The following is a 26,865-nucleotide window of genomic DNA, read 5'->3' as shown; positions in this document are numbered from 1 at the left end:
CAATTCTTGACTCTTTGTGACCAGCACTGCCACTAAGCAGAGTCTTATAAGGATAAGAATCTATCTGTCAGTCTGCCAGGAAAGTGTTTTATGGCTGTAATTCCTTATCAGTGAGGTTAAAGGGAACCAGAGACAAAGCACCCTCATGTGTTTTACCATATATATCTGTGGGAACATTACAGAAAACACCTACCCTGCTCTCTGTTTCATGATTTACTGTTCAGATTGCTTCTTATCAGGCATGATAAAATCCCCGACTGAGCATTCAGTCTGGCTTTGTTCTGGAATATTTATAGCTGAGTCTGTCTTCTGTGCTGTCTTTTCAAGCCCAAGCCTGCCCCCTTGTGGCTCTGCTCAGGAATCATTATAGCCGAGTCATTACAGCAAAGCCAGACTGAATGCTCAGTCTGGAATTTTATCTGGGCTGATAAGAAGCAATTTGAACAGTAAATAGTGAAACAGAGAGCAGGGTAGGTGTTTTTCTCTAATGTTCCCACTGATCTATATGGTAAAATACATGAGGGTGCTTCGTCTCTGGTTCACTTTAAGTCCGACCCAGTCCTGACCCAGAAAGAAACTGTCAATTGCATACCTGATTTTTAACTCTTTAGGCAGGGAAATTTAAAAAAGTACCTCAGCATAGTTATTTGTGTGCTTGGCACTGAACATACACATGTCTATCTCATGTCACATGTTACATGCTTTAAAGAGGAACTCCAGTGAAAATAATGAAAAAAAAAAGTGCTTCATTTTTACAATAATTATGTATAAATGATTTAGTCAGTGTTTGCCCATTGTAAAATCTTTTAAATCCCTGATCTACATTCATCACATGGTGACATTTTTACTGCTGGTAGGTGATGTCACTGGAAGGAGATGCTGCTTGCTTTTTTGGCAGTTGGAAACAGCTGTAAACAGCTATTTCCCACAATGCAACAAGGTTCACAGACAGAAAACTGCCAGGACCATGATCCTCACAGTTTCCTGTGGGGGGGGGGGGGGGGGCTTTCATCACAATATCAGCCATACAGCGCCCCCTGATGATCCGTTTGTGAAAAGGAAAAGATTTCTCATGGGAAAGGGGGTATCAGCTACTGATTGGGATGAAGTTCAATTCTTGGTCACGGTTTCTCTTTAAGTCAAATATCCAATCTGCATGCCTTTTTGGGGTCTGTGATCAAAAGTATTAGACGCAGAAGATCAGCAGGACAGCCAGGCAACCTGTATTCTTTAAAAGGGAATAAATATCCTAGCCTCCATATCTCTCTCACTTCAGATGTTAATGCTTTTGTATCAGACAAGTAAAAATCCTCTATGCCTGAGGCCTTTGGGTCATAACAGATGAAATCTGGATTGTTAGCCTTTCTGTCAAGCACTGCTTTCGATAAGGATACTGTTAAAGGGGCACTACAGCGAACAACTGTAAAATTTAAAATATGTGCAAACACATACAAATAAGAAGTACATTTCTCCCAGAGTGAAATGAGCTATAAATTACAGTAGGTAGTAGAAATCTGACAGAAGTGACAGGTTTTGGACTAGTCCATCTCTTCATAGGGGATTCTCAGCAAGGCTTTTATTCTTATAAAGATATTCCCTAAAAAGGATTTATACAATGATGCTGGACAGCTTCCCTGCTCGCTACACAGTTTTTTGGCAGTTGGACAGAGCAACTGCAATTCACTAAGTGCTTTGAAAATAAATAAGTCCCTGAGAATCCCCTATAAAGAGATGGACTAGTCCAAAACCTGTCACTTCTGTCAGATTTCTACTACCTACTGTAAGTGACAGCAACATAGGAGAAAAGTCATTTATGGCTCATTTTACTCTGGGAAAAATGTACTTCTTATTTGTATAGCTTGGTGTAATTGCCTTCTTAAAACAGAAGGAAATTTGCAATAATTCAGTTATAAATGAACATTTGTGGTTACCCACAATGCACTACTACTAAATATGCAAATTATTCCTTTTCACTGTTGTTAAACCAAGCAAGCATCCAGAACCGCTGGTGTATAGCAAGCCTATAGCTTTAAGTTATACACAGCCATATCAAACCCACATGTAGACTGCCTGTTTCGGACTTTTGGTCCTCATCAGTACATGGCAGGGATTGATAAGGCCGTATGAAATAGGGCTTGGACGAGTACAACAGAGTAACCAAGCAGCTCAGGGTGACCCAAACTACTGGGAATGTGTAGGGGGATAAAAGGAACCAAAAAGCCCTCCTACTAAAAAAAGCAAAGCTTGGTGTAATTGCCTTCTTAAACCAGAAGGAAATTTGCAATAATTCAGTTATAAATGAACATTTGTGGTTACCCACAATGCACTACCACTAAATATGCAAATTATCCCTTTTCGCCCTTGTTAAGCCAAGCAAGCATCCAGAACCGCTGGTTTATAGCAAGCCTATAGCTTTAAGTTTTACACAGCCATATCAAACCCACATGTAGTAGGAGGGTTTTTTGGTTCCTTTTATCCCCCTATACATTCCAAGTAGTTTGGGTCACCCTGAGCTGCTTGGTTACTCTGTTATTTGTATAGGTTTGTGTATATTTTACAGTTTTTCGCTGTAGTGCCCCTTTAAGCAGCCTTAGTCATGGTTGATGTTTTACGGGGCGTTCTGTTTTGCCCGTAGTGCTTCTGCATTGATTTACGCTCTGTGTTTGTGTGAGGCTAGGCAGAGAATTGATTAGCATCAGGTAAGACAATACACCATAGGTTCTGATTCATTATGTATGAGCTGTATGCCGAAATCACATCGCTGAATGTTCCGGGTCAGCAGACACACCCCATGCTCCCGTGTGTTGGAGCAGACTGGCCCGTACATATCAAATATTCATCTGACGATTTAGTGTGAGGGCAGAACACAATGCTGTGCGGTCACCACTCACTGATAACTGCAGCCAACACCTGAAGACTGAGCCTGAATACAGGAGGAATACTTCTATCCAGAGGCAGGGCAGGAGACACAGACACATGGCAGGAAGACCCCAATGCAACCACTATGTGCTCAATAACTTCAATTCTAGTATAGGTAATACAAAAATACCCCCTCAATTAATCAGCAACACCAGTTCAAAAAGCCTTCCAGCATACATTTTTCTGTTTACAAAGTTGTGTTGTAACCATTTCCGCCCCCCCCCCCCCCCCCATCCCTGCATTTCTCCATATCTTCCCGCAGGAATGTAGCTACAACGAACCTCCCCGCCGGGCACTGCTGCCCACCCCCCTGCGCGCTCCCAACCCTCCTGCGCGCTCCCAAGCTCATTACCGCCGCAGATCGTTAGCCGAGAGATCAACAAATGGGAACACAGTTCCCATTCATTGCTCTAATGCTAGGTACACACCATACAATTTTCTGTTAGATTTACCTGTTATGCTGGGAATACACTGTATGTTTTCTCCCTTATCAATCGAGCCACTAATGGCTCGATTGATAATTCCCCGACAGGTCAGATGACCCCACTCGATCCCCGACGCTCGATCCCCGCGGGCGGACAATAGCGGGGAGTCGAGCGTAAGATAAGGAAGCAACTGTGGCCGCGGGGAAGAGCGGGAATCGTTCCGGAAGGCAGCGGGGACGAGCGGGGATGCGACGGGAGTCGATCCGGCAGCTAATCGAGCCGCCGGGTCGTACCGTGTATCCCCAGCATTACATGTTGGAAATCATCTATCTAACCATCTATCTGCCGAGCAATTAGGCCTTGTTCTACTCAGCAGGAGATAACCAGAAGACAATGCACCAGAGATAAGGACCAGTCTCTACAGAAAATAATCTAACAGAAAATCTAACAGAAAAATCTAACGGCCGCCGGGCAGACTTTTAGCCGCCAGCAGCGCATGTGTACGCGCTGTTGGCGGACTGATAGGGCTGGTGGATCTGCTGAGTGGATCGTTCAGAAACAGCCTTCTCAGTCCGCCGACAGACTGTACACACACACTACTGTCGGCTGAATGTCCGCCCAGCGGGAGGGTCTGACGGACCAGTCGTTGCCGCATGTAGTGCGTGTGTACGCACCGTAACAGAAAATTGTATGGTGAATTCTAACAGAAAATTGTATGGTGTGTACTAGGCATAATGCTGGGATTACACAATACGTTTTTTGCATTCGATTCTGCGTGCGATCTATTAGGCATTCGATGTTCTGCTCGATTCTCTTATCTTCCACTCGTTTTTCTTATCTTTTTCCATTCACTTCTATGAGAAATCGAGCGGAACAGAATCAAGCGGGGAATCGGACACGTCGTAATTTTATCATCGAAGGCATCTATCGGAACGATTCTCCGCAAAAAACGTAACATGTGTTCCCAGCATTAAACCACGTAGGAATGAACGCTGCCATCAACGAGATGCCGCCCTCGTTCACAAAAACCGATACTTACACTTCCACGCATTACTACCCGTTTGCATAGTAATACTACACATAGGAAAGTTATGCGCGAGGACATTTTGTGTCCAAATAGTACAATTACATCTACAAACATTTTTTTAGACTAACAGACTTTTTCTTCATTCAAAATTAACCCCTCACCTCCCACACTCCCCAACAGTTGCCCCCCCCCCCCCCCAAAAAAAAAATAAAAAAAATTATATATATATATATATATATATGTATATATATAATACATAAATAGTTACCTTAGGGACTGAATTTTTTTATATGTACGTCAAGAGGGTATATTACTGTTACTTCTTAAATTATTGACTTGATGGACACAAAACTGCAAATATGCACCTTTATTTCCAAATAAAATATTGGCGCTATCCATTGTACGAGGGAAAAGTGTTAAACGTTGCAATAACTGGAACAAATGGGCAAATAAAATGTGTGGGTTTTAATTATGGTAGCATTTATTATTTTAAAACTATGATGGCCAAAAACTGAGAATTAATAAGTTTTTTTTCCATTTTTGTCTTCTTTTTCCTGTTAAAATGCAGAAAGAATAAAATAATTCTTAACAAAAAGTACCCCCCAAAGAAAGCTTAATTGGTGGCAAAAAAAACAAGATATAGATTGTTTCATCGTGATAAGTAGTAATAAAGTTATAGGCGAATAAATGGAAGGAGTGTTGACAGGTGAAAATTGCTCTTTTTTAAGGGGAAAGATCCTTGGAGGTGAAGTGGTTAAATTCACGTGTGACATTTGTTAAAATACCAATAATACCAATAACAGGCAGATATTACCAATAACAGTCAAATATTACTAACAGCAGGCAAAGATCAATCACAAATACTGTAGATATTTCCAATAACAGGCAAATATTAATGACATGCAGATAATAGCCGGGACAGGTAAATATCAATGAGAGCGAAAGAGGGGAAGAGAAATAAAAAGAGAGAGGGAGAGAGATAAAGGGGAGTAAGAAAGAAAGAAAGAAAGAAAGAAAGAAACTGGGGGAAAGGAGAGAGAGAGAGAGAGTTGTAGTAGAGAGAGAGAGGGATTGAGGGAAAGGAGAGAGAGAGAGAAAGGGAGAGAGTTGTAGTAGAGAGAGAAAGATTGGGGGAAAGGAGAGAGAGAGAGAGAGTTGTAGTAGAGAGAGAGAGGGATTGAGGGAAAGGAGAGAGAGAGTTGTAGTAGAGAGAGAAAGATTGGGGGAAAGGAGAGAGAGACAGATGTAGTAGAGAGAGAGAACATGCTGAGGCAGAAGAGACAGCCAGTGAGGGGAGGAGGAGGTGACAGAATGAGAGAGCAGCTCACATACACACAGGAGGAGGAGATGAGGAGACTCTTCTGTACATGTAGCAGGGAGCGGAGCCTGGATGCTCAGTGACAGGCGGATGGCAGGATGAGATCTCTGCACACTGAGGAGGAGGATGCAGCCTGCAGTTACTGGTGAGAGAAACTTTATCACTTCTCAGATGATGTTCTGCCCCTTTAACTGTATGCCCCCTGCTTCTAACATACTGTATATCCCATACCCCTTCCATACTGCCTGCCCCCTGCCTCTAACATACTGCATGTCCCCTGCCTCTATCACACTGCATGTCCCCTGCTTCTAACATACTGTATATCCCATGCCCCTTCCATACTGCATGTCCCCTGCCTCTAACATACTGCATGTCCCCCGCCTCTAACATACTGCATGCCCCCTGCCTCTATCATACTGCATGTCTCTTGCCTCTATCATACTGTATGCCCCCTGCTTCTAACACATACTGCATGTTCCCTGCCTCTATCATACTGCATGTCCCCTGCCTCTATCATACTGCATGTCCCCTGCCTCTATCATACTGCATGTCCCCTGCCTCTATCATACTGCATGTCCCCTGCCTCTATCATACTGCATGTCCCCTGCCTCTATCATACTGCATGTCCCCTGCCTCTATCATACTGCATGTCCCCTGCCTCTATCATACTGCATGTCCCCTGCCTCTATCATACTGCATGTCCCCTGCCTCTATCATACTGCATGTCCCCTGCCTCTATCATACTGCATGTCCCCTGCCTCTATCATACTGCATGCCCCCTGCCTCTATCATACTGCATGTCCCCTGCCTCTATCATACTGCATGTCCCCTGCCTCTATCATACTGCATGCCCCCTGCCTCTATCATACTGCATGTCCCCTGCCTCTACCATACTGCATGCCCCCTGCCTCTATCATACTGCATGTCCCCTGCCTCTATCATACTGCATGTCCCCTGCCTCTATCATACTGCATGCCCCCTGCCTCTATCATACTGCATGTCCCCTGCCTCTAACATACTGCATGCCCCCTGCCTCTATCATACTGCATGCCCCCTGCCTCTATCATACTGCATGTCCCCTGCCTCTATCATACTGCATGCCCCCTGCCTCTATCATACTGCATGTCCCCTGCCTCTATCATACTGCATGTCCCCTGCCTCTATCATACTGCATGTCCCCTGCCTCTATCATACTGCATGTCCCCTGCCTCTATCATACTGCATGTCCCCTGCCTCTATCATACTGCATGTCCCCTGCCTCTATCATACTGCATGTCCCCTGCCTCTATCATACTGCATGTCCCCTGCCTCTATCATACTGCATGTCCCCTGCCTCTATCATACTGCATGTCTCTTGCCTCTATCATACTGTATGCCCCCTGCTTCTAACACATACTGCATGTTCCCTGCCTCTATCATATTGTATGTCCCCTGCCTCTATCATACTGCATGTCCCCTGCCTCTATCATACTGCATGTCCCCTGCCTCTATCTTACTGCATGCGCCCAACCTCTAACATACTGCATGTCCCCTGCCTCTAACATACTGCATGCCCCCTGCCTCTATCATACTGCATGTCCCCTGCCTCTAACATACTGCATGCCCCCTGCCTCTATCATACTGCATGTCCCCTGCCTCTAACATACTGCATGCCCCCTGCCTCTATCATACTGCATGCCCCCAGCCTCTAACACACTGCATGCCCCCAGCCTCTAACACACTGCATGCCCCCAGCCTCTAACATACTGCATGCGCCCTGCCTCTAACATACTGCCTGCCCCCTGCCTCTAACATACTGCATGCGCCCTGCCTCTAACATACTGCCTGCCCCCTGCCTCTAACATACTGCCTGCCCCCTGCCTCTAACATACTGCCTGCCCCCTGCCTTTAACACACTGCATGCCCCCAGCCTCTAACATACTGCATGCGCCCAACCTCTAACATACTGTATGTTCCCTGCCTCTATCATACTGCATGTCCCCTGCCTCTATCATACTGCATGCGCCCAACCTCTAACATACTGTATGTTCCCTGCCTCTAACATACTGCATGTCCCCTGCCTCTAACATACTGCATGTCCCCTGCCTCTAACATACTGCATGTCCCCTGCCTCTATCATACTGCATGTCCCCTGCCTCTATCATACTGCATGCCCCCAGCCTCTAACATACTGCATGCCCCCAGCCTCTAACATACTGCATGCCCCCTGCCTCTAACATACTGCATGCCCCCTGCCTCTAACATACTGCATGTCCCCTGCCTCTATCATACTGCATGTCTCCTGCCTCTAACATACTGCATGTCCCCTGCCTCTATCATACTGCATGCCCCCTGCCTCTAACATACTGCATGTCCCCTGCCTCTTACATACTGCATGTCCCCTGCCTCTATCATACTGTTTGTCCCTGCCTCTAACATACTGCATGTCCCCTGCCTCTATCATACTGCATGCCCCCTGCCTCTAACATACTGCATGTCCCCTGCCTCTATCATACTGCATATCTCCTAGCTCTTACATACTGCATGTCCCCTGCCTCTATCATACTGTATGTCCCTGCCTCTAACATACTGCATGTCCCCTGCCTCTAACATACTGCATGTCCCCTGCCTCTACCATACTGCATGTCCCCTGCCTCTATCATACTACATGCCCCCTGCCTCTATCATACTGTATGTCCCCTACCTCTAACATACTGCATGTCCCCTGCCTCTATCATACTGCATATCCCCAACCTCTTACATACTGCATGTCCCCTGCCTCTATCATACTGCATGCCCCCTGCCTCTAACATACTGCATGCCCCCTGCCTCTATCATACTGCATGCCCCCTGCCTCTATCATACTGTATGCCCCCTGCCTCTATCATACTGTATGCCCCCTGCCTCTAACATACTGCATGCCCCCTGCCTCTATCATACTGCATGCCCCCTGCCTCTAACATACTGCATGTCCCCTGCCTCTAACATACTACATGTCCCCTGCCTCTAACATACTGCATGTCCCCTGCCTCTATCATACTGTATGTCCCCTGCCTCTATCATACTGCATGCCCCTGCCTCTAACATACTGCATGTCCCCTGCCTCTATCATACTGCATGTCCCCTGCCTCTATCATACTGCATGTCCCCTGCCTCTATCATACTGCATGCCCCCTGCCTCTATCATACTGCATGCCCCCTGCCTCTATCATACTGCATGCCCCCTGCCTCTAACATACTACATGTCCCCTGCCTCTAACATACTACATGTCCCCTGCCTCTAACATACTGCATGTCCCCTGCCTCTAACATACTGCATGTCCCCAACCTCTTACATACTGCATGTCCCCTGCCTCTATCATACTGCATGTCCCCTGCCTCTAACATACTGCATGTCCCCTGCCTCTAACATACTGCATGTCCCCTGCCTCTAACATACTGCATGTCCCCTGCCTCTAACATACTGCATGTCCCCTGCCTCTAACATACTGCATGTCCCCTGCCTCTATCGTACTGCATGTCCCCTGCCTCTAACATACTGCCTGCCCCCTGCCTCAAACATACTGCCTTCCCCCTGCCCCTAACATACTGCATGTCCCCTGCCTCTAACGTACTGCATGTCCCCTGCCTCTAACATACTGCATGTCCTCTGTCTCTAACATACTGCATGTCCCCTGCCTCTAGCATACTGCATGTCCCCTGCCTCTAACATACTGCATGTCCCCTGCCTCTAACATACTGCATGTCCCCTGCCTCTAACATACTGCATGTCCCCTGCCTCTATCATACTGCCTGCCCCCTGCCTCTATCATACTGCATGCCCCCTGCCTCTAACATACTGCATGTCCCCTGCCTCTAACATACTGTATGCCCCCTGCCTCTATCATACTGCATGTCCCCTGCCTCTATCATACTGCATGCCCCCTGCCTCTAACATACTGCATGTCCCCTGCCTCTAACATACTGCATGTCCCCTGCCTCTAACATACTGCATGACCACTGCCTCTAACATACTGCATGTCCCCTGCCTCTATCATACTGCATGCCCCCTGCCTCTAACATACTGCATGTCCCCTGCCTCTAACATACTGCATGTCCCCTGCCTCTATCATACTGTATGTCCCCTGCCTCTAACATACTGCATGTCCCCTGCATTTAACATACTGCCTGCCCCCTGCCTCTAACATACTGCATGTCCCCTGCCTCTATCATACTGCATGCCCCCTGCCTCTAACATACTGCATGTCCCCTGCCTCTAACATACTGCCTGCCCCCTGCCTCTAACATACTGCATGTCCCCTGCCTCTATCATACTGCATGTCCCCTCCTCTAACATACTGCATGTCCCCTGCCTCTATCATACTGCATGCCCCCTTCCTCTATCATACTGTATGCCCCTGCCTCTAACATACTACATGCCCCCTGCCTCTAACATACTGCATGCCTCCTGCCTCTAACATACCGCATGTCCCCTGCCTTTATCATACTGCATGTCCCCTGTCTCTATCATACTGCATGCCCCCAACCTCTAACATACTGCATGTCCCCTGCCTGTACCATACTGCATGTCCCCTGCCTCTAACATACTGCATGTCCCCTGCCTCTATCATACTGCATGTCCCCTGTCTCTATCATACTGCATGCCCCCAACCTCTAACATACTGCATGTCCCCTGCCTCTAACATACTGCCTGCCCCCTGCCTCAAACATACTGCCTGCCCCCTGCCCCTAACATACTGTATGTCCCCTGCCTCTAACATATTGTATGTCCCCTGCCTCTATCATACTGCATGTCCCCTGCCTCTATCATACTGCATGTCCCCTGCCTCTTTCATACTGCATGTCCCCTGCCTCTATCATACTGCATGCCCCCTGCCTCTAACATACTGCATGTCCCCTGCCTCTATCATACTGCATGACCCCTGCCTCTAACATACTGCATGTCCCCTGCCTCTAACATACTGCATGTCCCCTGCCTCTACCATACTGTATGTCCCCTGCCTCTAACATACTGCATGTCCACTGCCTCTATCATACTGCATGTCCCCTGCCTCTATCATACTGCATGCCCCCAACCTCTAACATACTGCATGTCCCCTGCCTCTATCATACTGCATGTCCCCTGCCTCTACCATACTGCATGTCCCCTGCCTCTAACATACTGCATGTCCCCTGCCTCTATCATACTGCATGTCCCCTGCCTCTATCATACTGCATGCCCCCAACCTCTAACATACTGCATGTTACCTGCCTCTAACATACTGCCTGCCCCCTGCCTCAAACATACTGTATGTCCCCTGCCTCTAACATATTGTATGTCCCCTGCCTCTATCATACTGTATGTCCCCTGCCTCTATCATACTGCATGCCCCCTGCTTCTAACATACTGCATGTCCCCTGCCTCTATCATACTGCCTGCCCCCTGGCTCTAACATACTGTATGCCCCCTGCCTCTATCATACTGCATGTCCCCTGCCTCTAACATACTGCATGTCCCCTGCCTCTATCATACTGCATGTCCCCTGCCTCTATCATACTGCATGCCCCCTGCCTCTAACATACTGCATGTCCCCTGCTTCTAACATACTGCATGTCCCCTGCATTTAACATACTGCATGCCCCCTGCCTCTATCATACTGTATGTCCCCTGCCTCTAACATATTGTATGTCCCCTGCCTCTATCATACTGTATGTCCCCTGCCTCTATCATACTGCATGCCCCCTGGCTCTAACATACTGTATGTCCCCTGCCTCTAACATATTGTATGTCCCCTGCCTCTATCATACTGTATGTCCCCTGCCTCTATCATACTGCATGTCCCCTGCCTCTATCATACTGCATGCCCCCAACCTCTAACATACTGCATGTTACCTGCCTCTAACATACTGCCTGCCCCCTGCCTCTACCATACTGCATGTCCTCTGTCTCTAACATATTGTATGTCCCCTGCCTCTATCATACTGTATGTCCCCTGCCCCTAACATACTGTATGTCCCCTGCCTCTAACATATTGTATGTCCCCTGCCTCTATCATACTGTATGTCCCCTGCCTCTATCATACTGCATGCCCCCTGCTTCTAACATACTGCATGTCCCCTGCCTCTATCATACTGCCTGCCCCCTGGCTCTAACATACTGTATGCCCCCTGCCTCTATCATACTGCATGTCCCCTGCCTCTATCATACTGCATGTCCCCTGCCTCTATCATACTGCATGCCCCCTGCCTCTAACATACTGCATGTCCCCTGCTTCTAACATACTGCATGTCCCCTGCATTTAACATACTGCATGCCCCCTGCCTCTATCATACTGTATGTCCCCTGCCTCTATCATACTGTATGTCCCCTGCCTCTAACATACTGCCTGCCCCCTGCCTCTAACATACTGCATGTCCCCTGCCTCTATCATACTGCATGCCCCCTGCCCCTAACATACTGTATGTCCCCTGCCTCTATCATACTGTACGTCCCCTGCCTCTAACATACTGCATGTCCCCTGCCTCTATCATACTGCATGTCCCCTGCCTCTACCATACTGCATGTCCCCTGCCTCTAACATACTGCATGTCCCCTGCCTCTATCATACTGCATGTCCCCTGCCTCTATCATACTGCATGTCCCCTGCCTCTATCATACTGCATGCCCCCTGCCCCTAACATACTGTATGTCCCCTGCCTCTATCATACTGTATGTCCCCTGCCTCTAACATACTGCATGTCCCCTGCCTCTATCATACTGCATGTCCCCTGCCTCTACCATACTGTATGTCCCCTGCCTCTAACATACTGCATGTCCCCTGCCTCTATCATACTGCATGTCCCCTGCCTCTATCATACTGCATGCCCCCAACCTCTAACATACTGCATGTCCCCTGCCTCTATCATACTGCATGTCCCCTGCCTCTACCATACTGCATGTCCCCTGCCTCTTACATACTGCATGTCCCCTGCCTCTAACATACTGCATGTCCCCTGCCTCTAACATACGGCATGTCCCCTGCCTCTAACATACTGCATATCCCCTGCCTCTATCATACTGTATGTCCCCTGCCTCTAACATACTGCATGTCCCCTGCATTTAACATACTGCCTGCCCCCTGCCTCTAACATACTGCATGTCCCCTGCCTCTATCATACTGCATGCCCCCTGCCTCTAACATACTGCATGTCCCCTGCCTCTAACATACTGCCTGCCCCCTGCCTCTAACATACTGCATGTCCCCTGCCTCTATCATACTGCATGTCCCCTCCTCTAACATACTGCATGTCCCCTGCCTCTATCATACTGCATGCCCCCTTCCTCTATCATACTGTATGCCCCTGCCTCTAACATACTACATGCCCCCTACCTCTAACATACTGCATGCCTCCTGCCTCTAACATACTGCATGTCCCCTGCCTTTATCATACTGCATGTCCCCTGCCTCTATCTTACTGCATGTCCCCTGCCTCTAACATACTGCCTGCCCCCTGCCTCTAACATACTGCATGTCCCCTGCCTCTACCATACTGCATGTCCCCTGCCTCTATCTTACTGCATGTCCCCTGCCTCTAACATACTGCCTGCCCCCTGCCTCTAACATACTGCATGTCCCCTGCCTCTAACATACTGCATGTCCACTGCCTCTACCATACTGCATGTCCCCTGCCTCTAACATACTGCATGTCCCCTGCCTTTATCATACTGCATGTCCCCTGCCTCTATCTTACTGCATGTCCCCTGCCTCTAACATACTGCATGTCCCCTGCCTCTATCATACTGCATGCCCCCTGCCTCTATCATACTGCATGTCCCCTGCCTCTAACATACTGCATGTCCCCTGCCTCTAACATACTGCATGTCCCCTGCCTCTAACATACTGCATGCCCCCTGCCTCTAACATACTGCATGTCCCCTGCCTCTAACATACTGCCTGCCCCCTGCCTCTAACATACTGCCTGCCCCCTGCCTCTAACATACTGCATGTCCCCCGCCTCTAACATACTGTATGCCCCCTGCCTCTAACATACTGCATGCCCCCTGCCTCTAACATACTGCATGTCCCCCGCCTCTAACATACTGTATGCCCCCTGCCTCTAACATACTGTATGTCCCCTGCCTCTATCATACTGCATGCCCCCTGCCTCTAACATACTGCATGTCCCCTGCCTCTAACATACTGCATGTCCCCTGCCTCTAACATACTGCATGCCCCCTGCTTCTAACATACTGCATGTCCCCTGCCTTTATCATACTGCATGTCCCCTGCCTCTATCTTACTGCATGTCCCCTGCCTCTAACATACTGCATGTCCCCTGCCTCTATCATACTGCATGCCCCCTGCCTCTATCATACTGCATGTCCCCTGCCTCTAACATACTGCATGTCCCCTGCCTCTAACATACTGCATGTCCCCTGCCTCTAACATACTGCATGCCCCCTGCCTCTAACATACTGCATGTCCCCTGCCTCTAACATACTGCCTGCCCCCTGCCTCTAACATACTGCCTGCCCCCTGCCTCTAACATACTGCATGTCCCCCGCCTCTAACATACTGTATGCCCCCTGCCTCTAACATACTGCATGCCCCCTGCCTCTAACATACTGCATGTCCCCCGCCTCTAACATACTGTATGCCCCCTGCCTCTAACATACTGTATGTCCCCTGCCTCTATCATACTGCATGCCCCCTGCCTCTAACATACTGCATGTCCCCTGCCTCTAACATACTGCCTGCCCCCTGCCTCTAACATACTGCCTGCCCCCTGCCTCTAACATACTGCATGTCCCCCGCCTCTAACATACTGTATGCCCCCTGCCTCTAACATACTGCATGTCCCCTGCCTCTAACATACTGCATGTCCCCTGCCTCTAACATACTGCATGTCCCCTGCCTCTAACATACTGTATGTCCCCTGCCTCTAACATACTGCATGTCCCCTGCTTCTAACATACTGCAGTGATTATTTTACTTATGCAAGCTGAAAACCCTTTCATTAGGTTCATCAGACAGAAGAACGTTCTGTCTCTGATGTCCAAGTTCAGCCCCAGTCTTTCCAGATAGGTCGCAGGGAATTTTGTCACATCCTTCAACTTAAAGGGGCACTATCGCCAATATCTTATAATGTAAAATACATACAAACGCATACAAATAAGAAGTACATTTCTTCCAGAGTAAAGAGCTATAAACTACTTTTCTCCCATGTTGCTGTCACTTACAGTAGGTAGTAGAGATCTGAAAGAACCGATAGGCTTTGGATTAGTCCATCTCTTCATGGGGGATTCTCAGCATGGTCTTTATTCTTTATAAAGACTCCCTAAAAAGGGTTTGTAAAAGGTTGCTGGCCAGCCTCCCTGCTCGCTGCACACTTTTTGGGCAGTTGGACGGAGCAACTGCCATTTACTAAGTGCTTTTGAAAATGAAAAAAACCTTGAGAATCCCCCATGAGGAGATGGGCTAGTCCAAAACCTGTCACTTCTGTCAGATACCTACTACCTACTGTAAGTGAAAGCAACATAGGAGAACAGTCATTTATGGCTCATTTTACTGTGGAAGAAATGTACTTCTTATATGTATTTGTTTCATGTATTTAAAATTTTACGATTTCTGCGACAGCGATCCTTCAAAAATTATCCAGCTGTGCCCAAAAATGTTATCTCTTAAGGTGCCCACACACTATGGGCTCGATTCACAAAGCGGTGCAAAGTGTTTGCACGCGAGTGAAAACCCCTTTATCACGCCTAAACTCAGTTTAGGCATGATAAGAAGAAACTCGCGCGAGGCGCGCGCGCAGCACCCGGCGCTTCGCGCGAAGCTCCCATTAAGCACTATGGGACTTTGCGCGCGTACGCGCGGTAGCTTCGCGCGAGTTAGAGCACAAAGCGGTATTAACTTTGCTAGTGCAAAGGTTATCACGCCTAAAGTCTTTTAGGCGTGATAACTGAGTTATCACCGCTTTGTGAATCAAGGCCTATGAGACATTCCTTGACAGACTCGTTCACTGGGATGACATCTGCCAAAGATGGTTGCCCCAACTTGCAGCCTGATCATAATTTCGATAGATTTTTAACAGTAATCAACCGACATGCTGTCTGACTGTAATCTCAATAGATTTTTAACAGAAAACGAACGACATTACCAATCAGACAGGTTGTTGTATCGGCTGGTCGATCAGGGTGGGTGATACCCATGCAGGGGGTCCAGGGCTGGGGATACCCCCCACCCTCTATGCTGCTGCCCTATGCAGAGCATTAGCATAGCAACGCGCTCTAACACTCACCGCTCCTGGTGCTCCCGCCTCTGTGCTGTCGTCTTCTCCTGGAGCCCTTAGTGTCCTGGTGGAGGAGTATGTACTTACATACACCACTGGTTCATGGGGTCGCTACGGGCAACGGATGATGACAGCAGCACAGAGTAAGGATCCCACTGGCTGGAGAAGTGAGTGTTACAGCTAGTCGCTGCGATCCTTTGGCCACATCGGGATAAGGTCTGCCAGTGTAGGGTAAGCTTTCTTCTGTAGATCAGATACAAATCCTATCATTCATAACTGCTCTGTGTTCTTTAAAGGTGCCCATTAACGGTACAATCTTTCCTTCAGATTCAATCTCAACGTGATTTGGACGATCAAAGCAAATCGGAAGGCAATTATCGATTGTTCCCATTTACGGAACGATTTAAGAAGATTTCACATTATAATTCATGTGAAAAACACAAATGAGACCGAGAGCCCGATATGGTGTAGTATGTCAGGATAAATGGAAACAAATGTAAATTAATAGTTGATATACTCACAAAATTGGGTTACCACACAGGCAACCACTGGAACGGCAGGTGGGGAGAATTATAACCTGACCCCACTCAGGTATTAAAATGTCGCTCTCTGTAGACAGGAAAAAATAGATGGGGATGCACCCCTCCACCCAGGGTGGACTTAATCACTGAAATCGTCAAACAACAGAGGCACCAACAAGCATAAAATAATTAAAATTGTTTAAAAAGGAGGGATGTAGGTGGACTCACCTCCCTCAAGTAAAGACCAGCCAATGAGCTGTTGATAAACAACAGTATTATTTATTAGGGATTCTCCAAGTAATGCAACGCGTTTCACGGGCAAAGCTCCCGCTTCATCAGGCAATCAGAACGGAGAAAACATTAGAAGGTCATGTCCTGGTCAGAGCGCCTCTGTCCAGGACATGACCTTCTAATGTTTTAATTATTTTATGCTTGTTGGCGCCTCTGTTGTTTGATGATTTCAGTCACATTACAATTCGATCATAAGATCCAGCTTTCAGATCAATTATTTTTCTTTTTCCGATCGACCAAAGAATCATTTCACAGCGATCTGCCCCACACACGGCACAGTTTTCTATAAAATTTGATTGTAAAAATTGCGTCAAAAGATTGAAACTAAAGGAAAAATTGTACCGTTCAATAACATGTATTCTGCAGCAGCAAAATCACATTTGATAAACATGTAACAATTCAATAAGCGGGTTTCATGGTGACAATGCTGGGACAAAAATGAAAAACGCCTGAAAAAAATTGGAAGCCTGTACATTTTTTATAGGCGATTTATTTCAGTTCACCATTAAACCTGTAATATTGATCAAGTTTAGAATTCCAAGTCCTATACGTTTTGATAGCATTTCTTCCTTGAAGTAATATACGTCCAATGGACCAAATCGGCTTGAAAATTACATTCATGGCAATAAAATATAATTTGCTTTCAACTGAAAAGTGGTGGAGGATGCGGGCAGCGCAGGGCGGGTAATAGATGCCAGTTGCCTATCTAGCTAAATACCGTATGTCGTTTGCAAGAGATGGTGGCAGCAAGGCTTTCTGTTTTATTTCCTCCTGGCTCCTTATTATTCCTTAAAATATGCTGTGTGTTTTCTACTTGACTTAGTTCTCCATAAAAATTCAAAGTAGAAATAAAGAAAAAAGTCCAGAGCTACTGATCCAGAGAGGCACCAGAGGCTCGGAAACTGCCGACTCTTCTTTGGTTTCTGATCACTTTGTGTTGTGTCGTCTCTAGGTCACCCGTGTGAAGTGACAGCTTGCTGGCAGCGATGCCTATAATCTCCGGAGGCAGCGAGCAAGATTACAGCAACCTCAGCTATACGTCCAGCAGCACGTTAAACCACTTCTTCCCCATCGCGGTTGATACCCACACGGTAAAAGGGGCGAGATATCAGAGGGCGCAACGGATCTATGACCCCGATGAGCTTTACTCAGCGGATTTGAAGCATGAGGTCATTATCAACGTGGGCGGCAACAGGTACCTTCTGCCCTGGAGTACGCTGGACGACTTTCCCATGACACGGCTGGGGCGCCTGAGGTTCTGCAGCAGCTATGAGGAGATCATCCAGATCTGCGATGACTTTGATGAGGACACCAATGAGTTCTTCTTCGACAGGAACCCTTGCGCCTTCAGCATGATCGTCACCTTCCTGGCGGCGGGCAAGTTGCGCCTCCTGAGGGAGATGTGCGCCTTGTCGTTCAAGGATGAGCTTGTGTACTGGGGAATTGAGGAGTCCAACCTGGAACGCTGCTGCCTACGCAAGCTCTTCCAGAAGATGGAGGACCTGGCGGAATTCCGGAAGCAGGAGGAAGCTCAGATGACCCGTGAGACAATCTGCGTCCTGGATGACCACTCCAGGATGGGGAGTTGTATGACCAAGCTGAGGGACATGGTGGAGAATCCACAGTCTGGGGTCCCGGCGAAAGTGTTTGCCTGCCTGTCCATCCTGTTCGTAGCCACCACAGCCATCAATCTCTGCATCAGCACCATGCCAGATCTACGGGCGGAGGAGGTCAGGGTGAGTACTCTGTGCCATGGGGGTGCGTGCAAGGCTGCTCCCAATAAAACCTGTTCTATAAAAACTGGCATCTGCATACCTCCCAACTTTTTGAGATGAGAAAGAGGGACACTTAAGCCACGCCCCCTGCCACACCCACCACACTCCTAGTCACGTATACCATAAAGATTTCATAAGAAAAATATGTTGTTTTATAATTCAAACCACACTGGTCCTTTCTATCCTGGTTCATTTTCCTTCATATTAACATTTTAAAATGAGTAATATGTCAATTTAAAGGATGGGAATAAAGTTTAGAGTGAGGTCGCATTCACAGTGCCACGTTGCGGAGCTGTGTTATAAACTCTTATAATGCAGTGCAATGATAATTCTATGGGACGTTCACAGCACACACCGCACTGCAATGACAATCCTATGGGACGTTCACAGTGCCACGTTAACGTCGTATTGAAAAATGTAGCGTTATGGTAGCTCACTGCTTGCTGTGCGTTTCCTCTCAACGCAGACACGTTGCGACTTTAACGTTGCCAGGGGTGTAACAATAGACCCTGCAAGGGATACAGCTGCAGGGGGGCCCTTTCCTGAGAGACTGACAACTAAGGGTAATGAGAGAAAAAACTTTCTGCTCTCTGCACAATTGTTCCAATGACTGCATCTGCTCAGCCACTGATAACAAATCATACAAAGTATTGCAGACAGTCCCTATTCAGTGTGCAGCAGGGTCTTGTGTACAGCGTTGTTCTAACCCCAGCCTTTCTACCTCTCCCCAAGTGCTGTGTCCTGTAGTGATGCTGGAGGAGTCTGGGCATGGAGAGAAAACGTTTTTATATTCGCTGCACAATTGTTCTAATGACTGCATCTGCTCAGCCAATGATAACGAATCATAGTTTTGTAGACAGTCCCTATTCGGTGTGCAGCAGGCTCTTCTGTACAGCGAGCCGCCCAGCACCCAACCTCTCTACCGCTCCTGAAGTGTTGTTTACTGTAGTGATGCAGGAGGAGTCTTCAGAGCCAGTTCTGCTCCATCAGAGATGGACAGAGTGAGTATAATAAGCTGAGGCTGGGAGCACACTCGTCTATCGGTTTTCTGTGTGTGTTTTCTGCACACCATGTGTGTCTGTATGTGTGAAAATGTTTTATCACAGGAGCTAATATAATTGATAGAGAAAATGCCTGTAGTGTTTCACTGCTGTCTGTTTTTATCGGCATGGGGAAAACACATTCACGTGCGCACTAGTTGATGGAATAACATTGGTTCTCAGTTTACCTGTGCAGAAAGCGAGGGGGGGGGGGGAGGGTTGTTTGGCGGGGGGGGGCCCCATTCAAAGTTTTGCAGGGGGGCCCAGTGATTTCTAGTTACGCCCCTGAACGTCGCATTAAAACGCAACGTCCCACTGTGAATACAGCCTCAATCAAACACATTTTTTTAGTAGCAAAATGTATATATTTAAATAGAAAGAGGGACAAAGTCCTGAAAGAGGGAGAAATAAGGAAGAAAGAGGGACAGGGGAATTGGGCTCCTAAACAGGGACTGTCCCTCCAAAAGAGTGACAGTTGGGAGCTTTGCATCTGTCATAGGGCTGGTGCACACCAGAATGGTTCTGGAGCGTTGTAAAAATGCTAGAGGTTTGAAAACTGCTTGGGTAATGTATTTCAATGGGCTGGTGCACACCAGAGCGGTTAGTTTTTTCCACAAACGCAAACTCGGGGGATGCAGCATTTTTTAGATTTCTGAGGCATTTCTGCCTCAATGTGAAGTATAGGAAAGTGGAAAACAGCTCTGGAAAACGCTAGATCAGAGCGGTTTTCCAGGCGTTTTTGTTACAGAAGCTGTTCAGTAACAGCTTTACTGTAACAATATATGAAATCTGCTACACAAAAACGCTCCAAAAAAACGCTAGGCATGTTTAGAAAACATCTTTAAACATGCCTAGAATCGCTCTAAAATCTGCTTCAAAAACCTCTAGCGTTTTGCGGATCTGCTAGAGGTTTTTGGTGTGCACTGGGCCAAGATCTGAGAATTAAACCTAAACTCCCACCAAGTCTGTAAAACTGACAGTCCCTAAAATGTATTAAAATATAGATATTAGTTGTCTATATGTGACAACACTGGGGAGGCTGGGATATCTCTGGAATTATGGTGCTGCTATACAGTGAAAAGTTCCAAGACTTCTTGGGGGTGGCCCTTCATCTCAGAGCCCAAGGGCCCTTTCACACTGAGGTGGTGCGTTACCCACCAAAGCCTAATGCTAATCTATAATCGCAAGAGAACAGAGGCGCTAGCAGGATAAAAGGTTATACAAGTTTTAAAATTGCTGGGGAGGCAGTGGTGGACTTACCTCCGGAAAGCAGACACAAATAAATATATTTATTACAGGTACTCCAAAAGATGCAACGCGTTTCGCAGGCACAGCTCACTTCATCAGGTAATAAGATAGGGGACAAACAGTAGCTCGTCAGTAGCATGAATAGCGCCTCTGTGAACACAGAGCTAAGCTCCACCCTAAGTCTCCAAGCGGGGATCGCCGCTCGGGAGACTGTTAGATGGCGAAACCGCAATCTAATTACATTGTACAGCGCTGCGATCTGCAGCAGCGCTGTACTGGGGACAGCTGCCCTGGGACACCAAAGAGCGATCGGCTGTCATAGGCAGAAGCCTATGACAGGGGGAGGGATCAGACCCCACCAACAGAGAGCTCTGTTGGTGGGGAGAAAAGGCGGGGAATCACTTGTGTGCTGTGTTGTGCGGCCCTGCAGCCAGGCCTTAAAGCTGCAGTGGCCTATTTTATAAAAAATGGCCTGGTCTTTAGGGGGGTTTAAGCCCATGGTCCTCAAGAGGTTAAAGTATTATGCTGGGAATACACCATAAGATTTTTTTGGCAGATAGATGGTTCAATAGATAATTTCCGACAGGTCCGATCTGATTTTTCGATTGTTTTTCTGATCGATTTCTCATAGAAGTGAATGGAAATTGATCAGAAAAATAATCGGAAAATCGATCAGAAAATTGATCAGACAGTTAATTTGCTGAAAAATCTCATTGTTTATTCCCACCATTAGAGACAGAGGATCAGCAGCACTGCCAGGCAATGTGCATTGTTTAAAGAGAGTCTGAAGCGAGAATAAATCTCGCTTCAGACCTCATAGATAGCAGGGGCATGTGTGCCCCTGCTAAACCGCCGCTATCGCGCGGCTTAACGGGGGTCCCTTCACCCCCAAATCCCCTCGTTTCAGCGGGGGAGCACTTCCTGGTTGGGGCAGGGCTAACCGCCGCAGCCCTGCCCCACGTGCGTCTGTCAGCGCGTATCTCCGCCTCTCCCCCGCCCCTCTCAGTCTTCCTTCACTGAGAGGGGCGGGGGAGAGGCGGCGATGCGCCGCTGATAGACGCACCTGGAGGCAGGGCTGCAGCCGTTAGCCCTGCCTCCAGGAGCGACCAAGTCTGCGACCAAGTGTCGCAGTGGGGGGTTTGGGGGTGAAGGGACCCCCGTTTAGCGGCGCTATAGCGGCGGTTTAGCAGGGGCACGCATGCCCCTGCTAACTATGAGCTCTGAAGCGAGATTTATTCTCGCTTCAGAGTCTCTTTAAAAGGATAATAAATAAGGCAGTTTCCATATCTCTCTCACTTCGGGTGTGCTTTAAAGAGACTCAGAGACGACAGACAGCCCAGCTCTAATACTTACCCCCGGCTTCCTCCCGCTCCATAACGCGTCTAAGGCCCACGCCGTCCTCTCGCGGTCAGACGTTCAGCCGCGGTGAGCTCTGTTACCGGGCTCAGTCGATGCCAGCCAGGGTCTACTGCACATGCACCTCCCACGCATGCGCATTAGACCCAGATGACGTCACTGAGCCTGGTAACAGAGCTCACCGCGGCTGAACGTCTGACCGCGGGAGGACGGCGTGGGACTTAGACGCGTTTATGGGGCCGGAGAAAGCCGGGTAAGTATCAGAGCTGGGCTGTCTGTCGTCTCTGAGTCCCTTTTAAAGGATACCTGAACTGAAAGGATTATGCAGCTGGCTACACACCAATATATAGTTATAGGAATTGTTTCTGATTCGGAAACCAGTAAAATTACCATAAAAGTGGGTATCCTGAATAATTTACTGCATTCTAATATATGTCACTACTGGGCCTCTTTAAGTTACTATTTAAATTCTTACCCAAACTCCAAATGTACCCCAAGGCCATGTCTGTTTACAAAGTGCGATTCATAACTAGAGAAGTTGGGTACTGATGTAGATCTGTTACCGGGGGATAAAAACAGAGAGAGAGAGAGACCGGGAGCCCTGTATGGTGCAGTATGTCAGAATGAGTGGAAATAGAAAGTAGAGGAAGAAGTCTACTCTCAAACCCAGGTTGTGGTCCAGCAACCATGGTTAAGTGTGCGTGAAGAAATCCATCTTCACGTGGATGGAGCTGGGTCTGGATCATGGCCGGCTTTTGACCAGATCACAAGGGCGCACAGTACAGTGTCGGCGACCACCGCTCGCCGCCTGCTTTGTCTCTCCCCGGCCCTGCTCCGTCTGTAATTAGAGCAGGACTATAAGAAAATGGCCGCCGATGTCCACAAATGCGGACATCGGCAGCCATTTTCTTGTAGTCCTACTCTAACTACAGATGGAGCGGAGGTGGGGAGAAGCGGGAAGAGAAGAGTGACGTCGGCACTGGAAGTCTGGAACGCTGCTGTCAGGTGAGTAATTCCCTGCCTGCTGCTGCTGGCACTATCTGGAGGAGGAGCGCAGAAGGGGGGGACTGGAGGCAACTATACTAGCTACTTATACTGGCAAAACTACTACCTATTCTGGGGGAAACTATACTACCTATACTGGGGATAACTGTATTAGCTACCTATACTGGGCTAACTATACTAGCATCCTTTACTGGGACAACTATACCACCTGTACTGGGGGCAACTATATTAGCTACCTATACTGGGGCAACTATACTAGCTTCCTATACTGGGGCAACTATACTACCTATACTGGAAGCAACTATAGTAGCTACCTATACGGCTGGGGAATATACTACTTATACTGGGGCAACTATACTATGCTTGGCTACCTATACTGAGGGCTCCTACACATTGACTTCCTATACAGGCGGCACCTATAGCTGGTTACCTATACAGAGATCACCTACACCTGACTTCCTATACTGGGGGCACTTATTGCTGGCTACCTATACTGAGGGCACCAACACCTGGCTACCTATACTGAGGGCACCTATACCTGGTTACCTATACAGAGGGGACCTACACCTGACTTCCTATACTGGGGCACCTATTGCTGGCTACCTATACTGAGGGCACCAACACCTGGCTACCTATACTGGAGGCACCTACGCCTGGCTACCTATGGGGGGAATTTACGCCTAACTTCCTATGCTTGGCTACCTATATTTAGGACACCTACACATGAGATCCTAAACTGAGGGCACCTATACCTGGCTACCTACCTGCCTATACTGAGTCTGAGGGCATTTTTTGGGAGGGACAGACTGCAGCTATAACGCACGGTGCAAAGTGTGTGTGTGTGTGCAGGATGAAGGGGGGAGGGGCACCAAAATCAGGTTTCGCTCAGGGCGCTGTGAAACCTAAGGCCGGCCCTGGTCTGGATTGCTCTCCAAGAAAAGGAACACATAGAGCAGTGTGCTGATGAGAACTACAGTACCTCATCTAATGTGGGCCGTATGTCACTGGAAGGGGAGGAGGCGCCCCTAATGTGAAAATAAAACCTTAAAACAATAAAAAGACAAAAAAGTTAACAAGCTTACCTCAAGGTGGCGCTAAAGTTTATGAAATAGACAAACAACAATGCGATTCTCAGTTTATGAGGGTTGACCTCCCTCCCTCCCCCCCCCCCCCTTTACTCCAGTTGAGTGGACTTTCTTGATTAATGTTCATTGAACAAAACAAGTTAATATTGATCGACGGGGCCTTGTTTGCATTTTATAAATTATCAGTAGATTCCATGTTTTATTTACATTGAATCTAATATCTAATCTATAAAAAATGTTATCATCATTTGCTCCCAGCGTTAGTCAGTCAGGCCCCCTGAGAGTATTAGTATGCCATCAATCCATATGTCACACAGTGTTTCTTATAAAGTAATTTCTATATGAATATCAGCTTTCTTTTTCTTGCTGGAGAAAATCTATTTCATTTCACTCCAATTTTACTTCACAAATATAGTCTCACCCTTCCAAACTTCATCAGATGACGGTGTCAGTTTTGAAGTACATTATCAATATTCGTTAACCACAGCCAAAGCAATTGACTGGCAAATACTGAAAGCTGAAAGCTCTGTCCTCTGTTTGGCCACTTTAAAGGGAAGGTCCGAGCTTAAAGGGAACCTGAAGTGAGTAAAATTATTTAAAATAAACACATGACGTAGCTGCAAATGAATATTACATACTAACCTCACCTTCAGTTCTCCTCAGAAGCTCACCATTTTCTTCTTACAGTGATCCCTTCCAGTTCTGACAATATTTTGTCAGAACTGAAATATACCAGTTGCTGTCAGTTATATATCAGCAGCTGTCAGTTACAACTGAATGTGCAAGGTAAAGTCCATGTTTCCTATGGCTCAAGTGGGTGATGTTACAGTTTAACAGTGTGCTGACCGAGAAGCTGTTAGGGGGTAATGGCCATTTTCAAAATGGAGGACGGAGAATTACATTGATCACAGTAGACAAACAGGACGCAGGAAGGGAGAAAGAGATTGAGGAGTAGACTACACAGGAGGTAAGTATGACCTTTGTATGGTTATTATGACTTTTTATTTTCAGTTCAGGCTCTCTTTAAAAAAAAAAAACAAGTTCTACCTACCTGGGGCTTCCTCCAGCCCCTGACATCTGCTATGTCTCTCATCGCAGCTCTGCTCCCAGCCGGGGACCCGGGGTCCCGTCCGTTGCAGATGCCAACCTCACCAGGTTGGCATCTTCTGTGCCTGCGCAGAACACTCCAGCCTCTGTGTGAGTTATTGACAGCGGCGCCCGGCCGCCCGCGCAGGTGCAGTAGAGGAAAACTTCGGGAGGTCGGCCTCTGCACTAGCGGGGACCCCGGGGCGGTGGCTGGGAGCGGAGCTGCGACGAGGGTGCCCTGGGTAAGTAGAGCTTGACTATCTTAATTTGCCTGACATTTACTTTAAAGGACACCGGAGGTGACGTGACATGATGAGATAGACATGGGTATGTACAGTGCCTAGCACACAAATAACTAGGCTGTGTTCCTTTTTTTCTTTCTCTGCCTGAAAGAGTTAAATATCAGGTATGTAAGTGGCTGACTCAGTCTTGACTCAGACAGGAAGTGACTACAGTGTGACCTTCACTGATAAGAAACTCCAACTATAAAACACTTTCCTAGCAGAAAATGGCTTCCGAGAGCAGGAAAGAGTTAAAAAGGTTCAATAGTTCATAATATTTTAGCTCTGGCATACTTCAATGAATGTTTCATTGAACAAAAACAATAAAACAGTCAAAACTTTAAAAAAAACAGATACAGGCCTGTACACACTGAAAAACGCAAGCAAAATCGCAAGCGCATGCGTTTTTAAAATTGCAAGTGCATGTAGTTTTAAAAACGCATCGTATGCGTTTTTAAAAAACGCATGCGCTTTTGCCTGCGTTTTTGATGCGTTTGCGTTTTTCTTGTAATTGCTGATTGGCTAAAGAATCCTTTGTTTTTTTTCTAGTTTACATTTCAACAGGAATCAGGAAATTGCAGAGTCTTCTGGGATACTGACTTCTGAAAACGTATGCGTTTTTAATGCGTTTTTCATGCGCTGCGCTTAAAAAAGCGCAGCAGGCACTGCGATTGCGTTTTTCTAAAAAAGCATCGCACCAGTGTGTACAAGTCATCACGATTTTCATTCTTTTTCAAAAGACCTTGCGATTTTAAAAACGCAGCGCAAGCGCAGCAGTGTGTACAGGCCCTAAAACATAAAATAAAACTGGAATATCTTAAAAAGTCTTTTTTTTGGAGATGGAAGATAGATACAATCGTTTATTTCATTATTTTATTTTTGCTTCGGTTGTCCTTTAAATTAAGTACTAGGACGGGTTGGAGTCACCCCCAGCAGCAAGGAGATTGTTCACAATCAAGTCTGGAAGATGAGAAAGTTAGCTGGTAATTTCTGCGGACTTTATAGCGATTGTTTCTCTCCTCTTGCTTGTGAGATTGTGATTCCTGTGATTGCTGCTACAACACCCAGCGTCCCTGCAGAGCGCTGAACTCGCGGTAATGAGTATTTATTCCCTAGAAGATCTCCGGCAATCTATCCGCTGCTGCAGTATTTATAGAGGGGCGGTTTCTATTCTACTCCGCTGTATAAATAAGTAATAATATTATTAATAACCGTATTACGGCGTGCGCCTCTGGTCGGGACATTTATTTATTTGCAG

The 26,865-nt window shown here is 47.2% G+C and overlaps 1 protein-coding gene across 2 annotated transcripts in view; it reads left to right on the top strand.

The window, feature by feature from the left end:
* The first annotated feature begins 5,774 nt into the window (after positions 1–5,774).
* Positions 5,775–26,865, top strand: part of KCNG4 (potassium voltage-gated channel modifier subfamily G member 4) — a 51,255-nt gene continuing 30,164 nt past the window's right edge. Inside the window, exons 1-2 of one of the 2 annotated variants that reach the window (XM_068259693.1) lie at positions 5,775–5,834; positions 17,684–18,467. In XM_068259693.1, coding sequence (XP_068115794.1) covers positions 17,718–18,467 — 750 coding nt within the window. In that variant the 5' untranslated portion in view covers positions 5,775–5,834; positions 17,684–17,717. Of the gene's footprint in view, positions 5,835–16,086; positions 16,151–17,683; positions 18,468–26,865 lie in introns of those variants that run through there. The other variant, XM_068259694.1, reaches the window with a different exon arrangement.

The sequence above is a fragment of the Hyperolius riggenbachi genome, chromosome 11 (assembly GCF_040937935.1).
Source record: "Hyperolius riggenbachi isolate aHypRig1 chromosome 11, aHypRig1.pri, whole genome shotgun sequence".
NCBI lineage: Eukaryota > Metazoa > Chordata > Amphibia > Anura > Hyperoliidae > Hyperolius > Hyperolius riggenbachi.
Note: the sequence above shows the minus strand (reverse complement) of the source record. Positions and strands in the feature narration are given on the sequence as shown.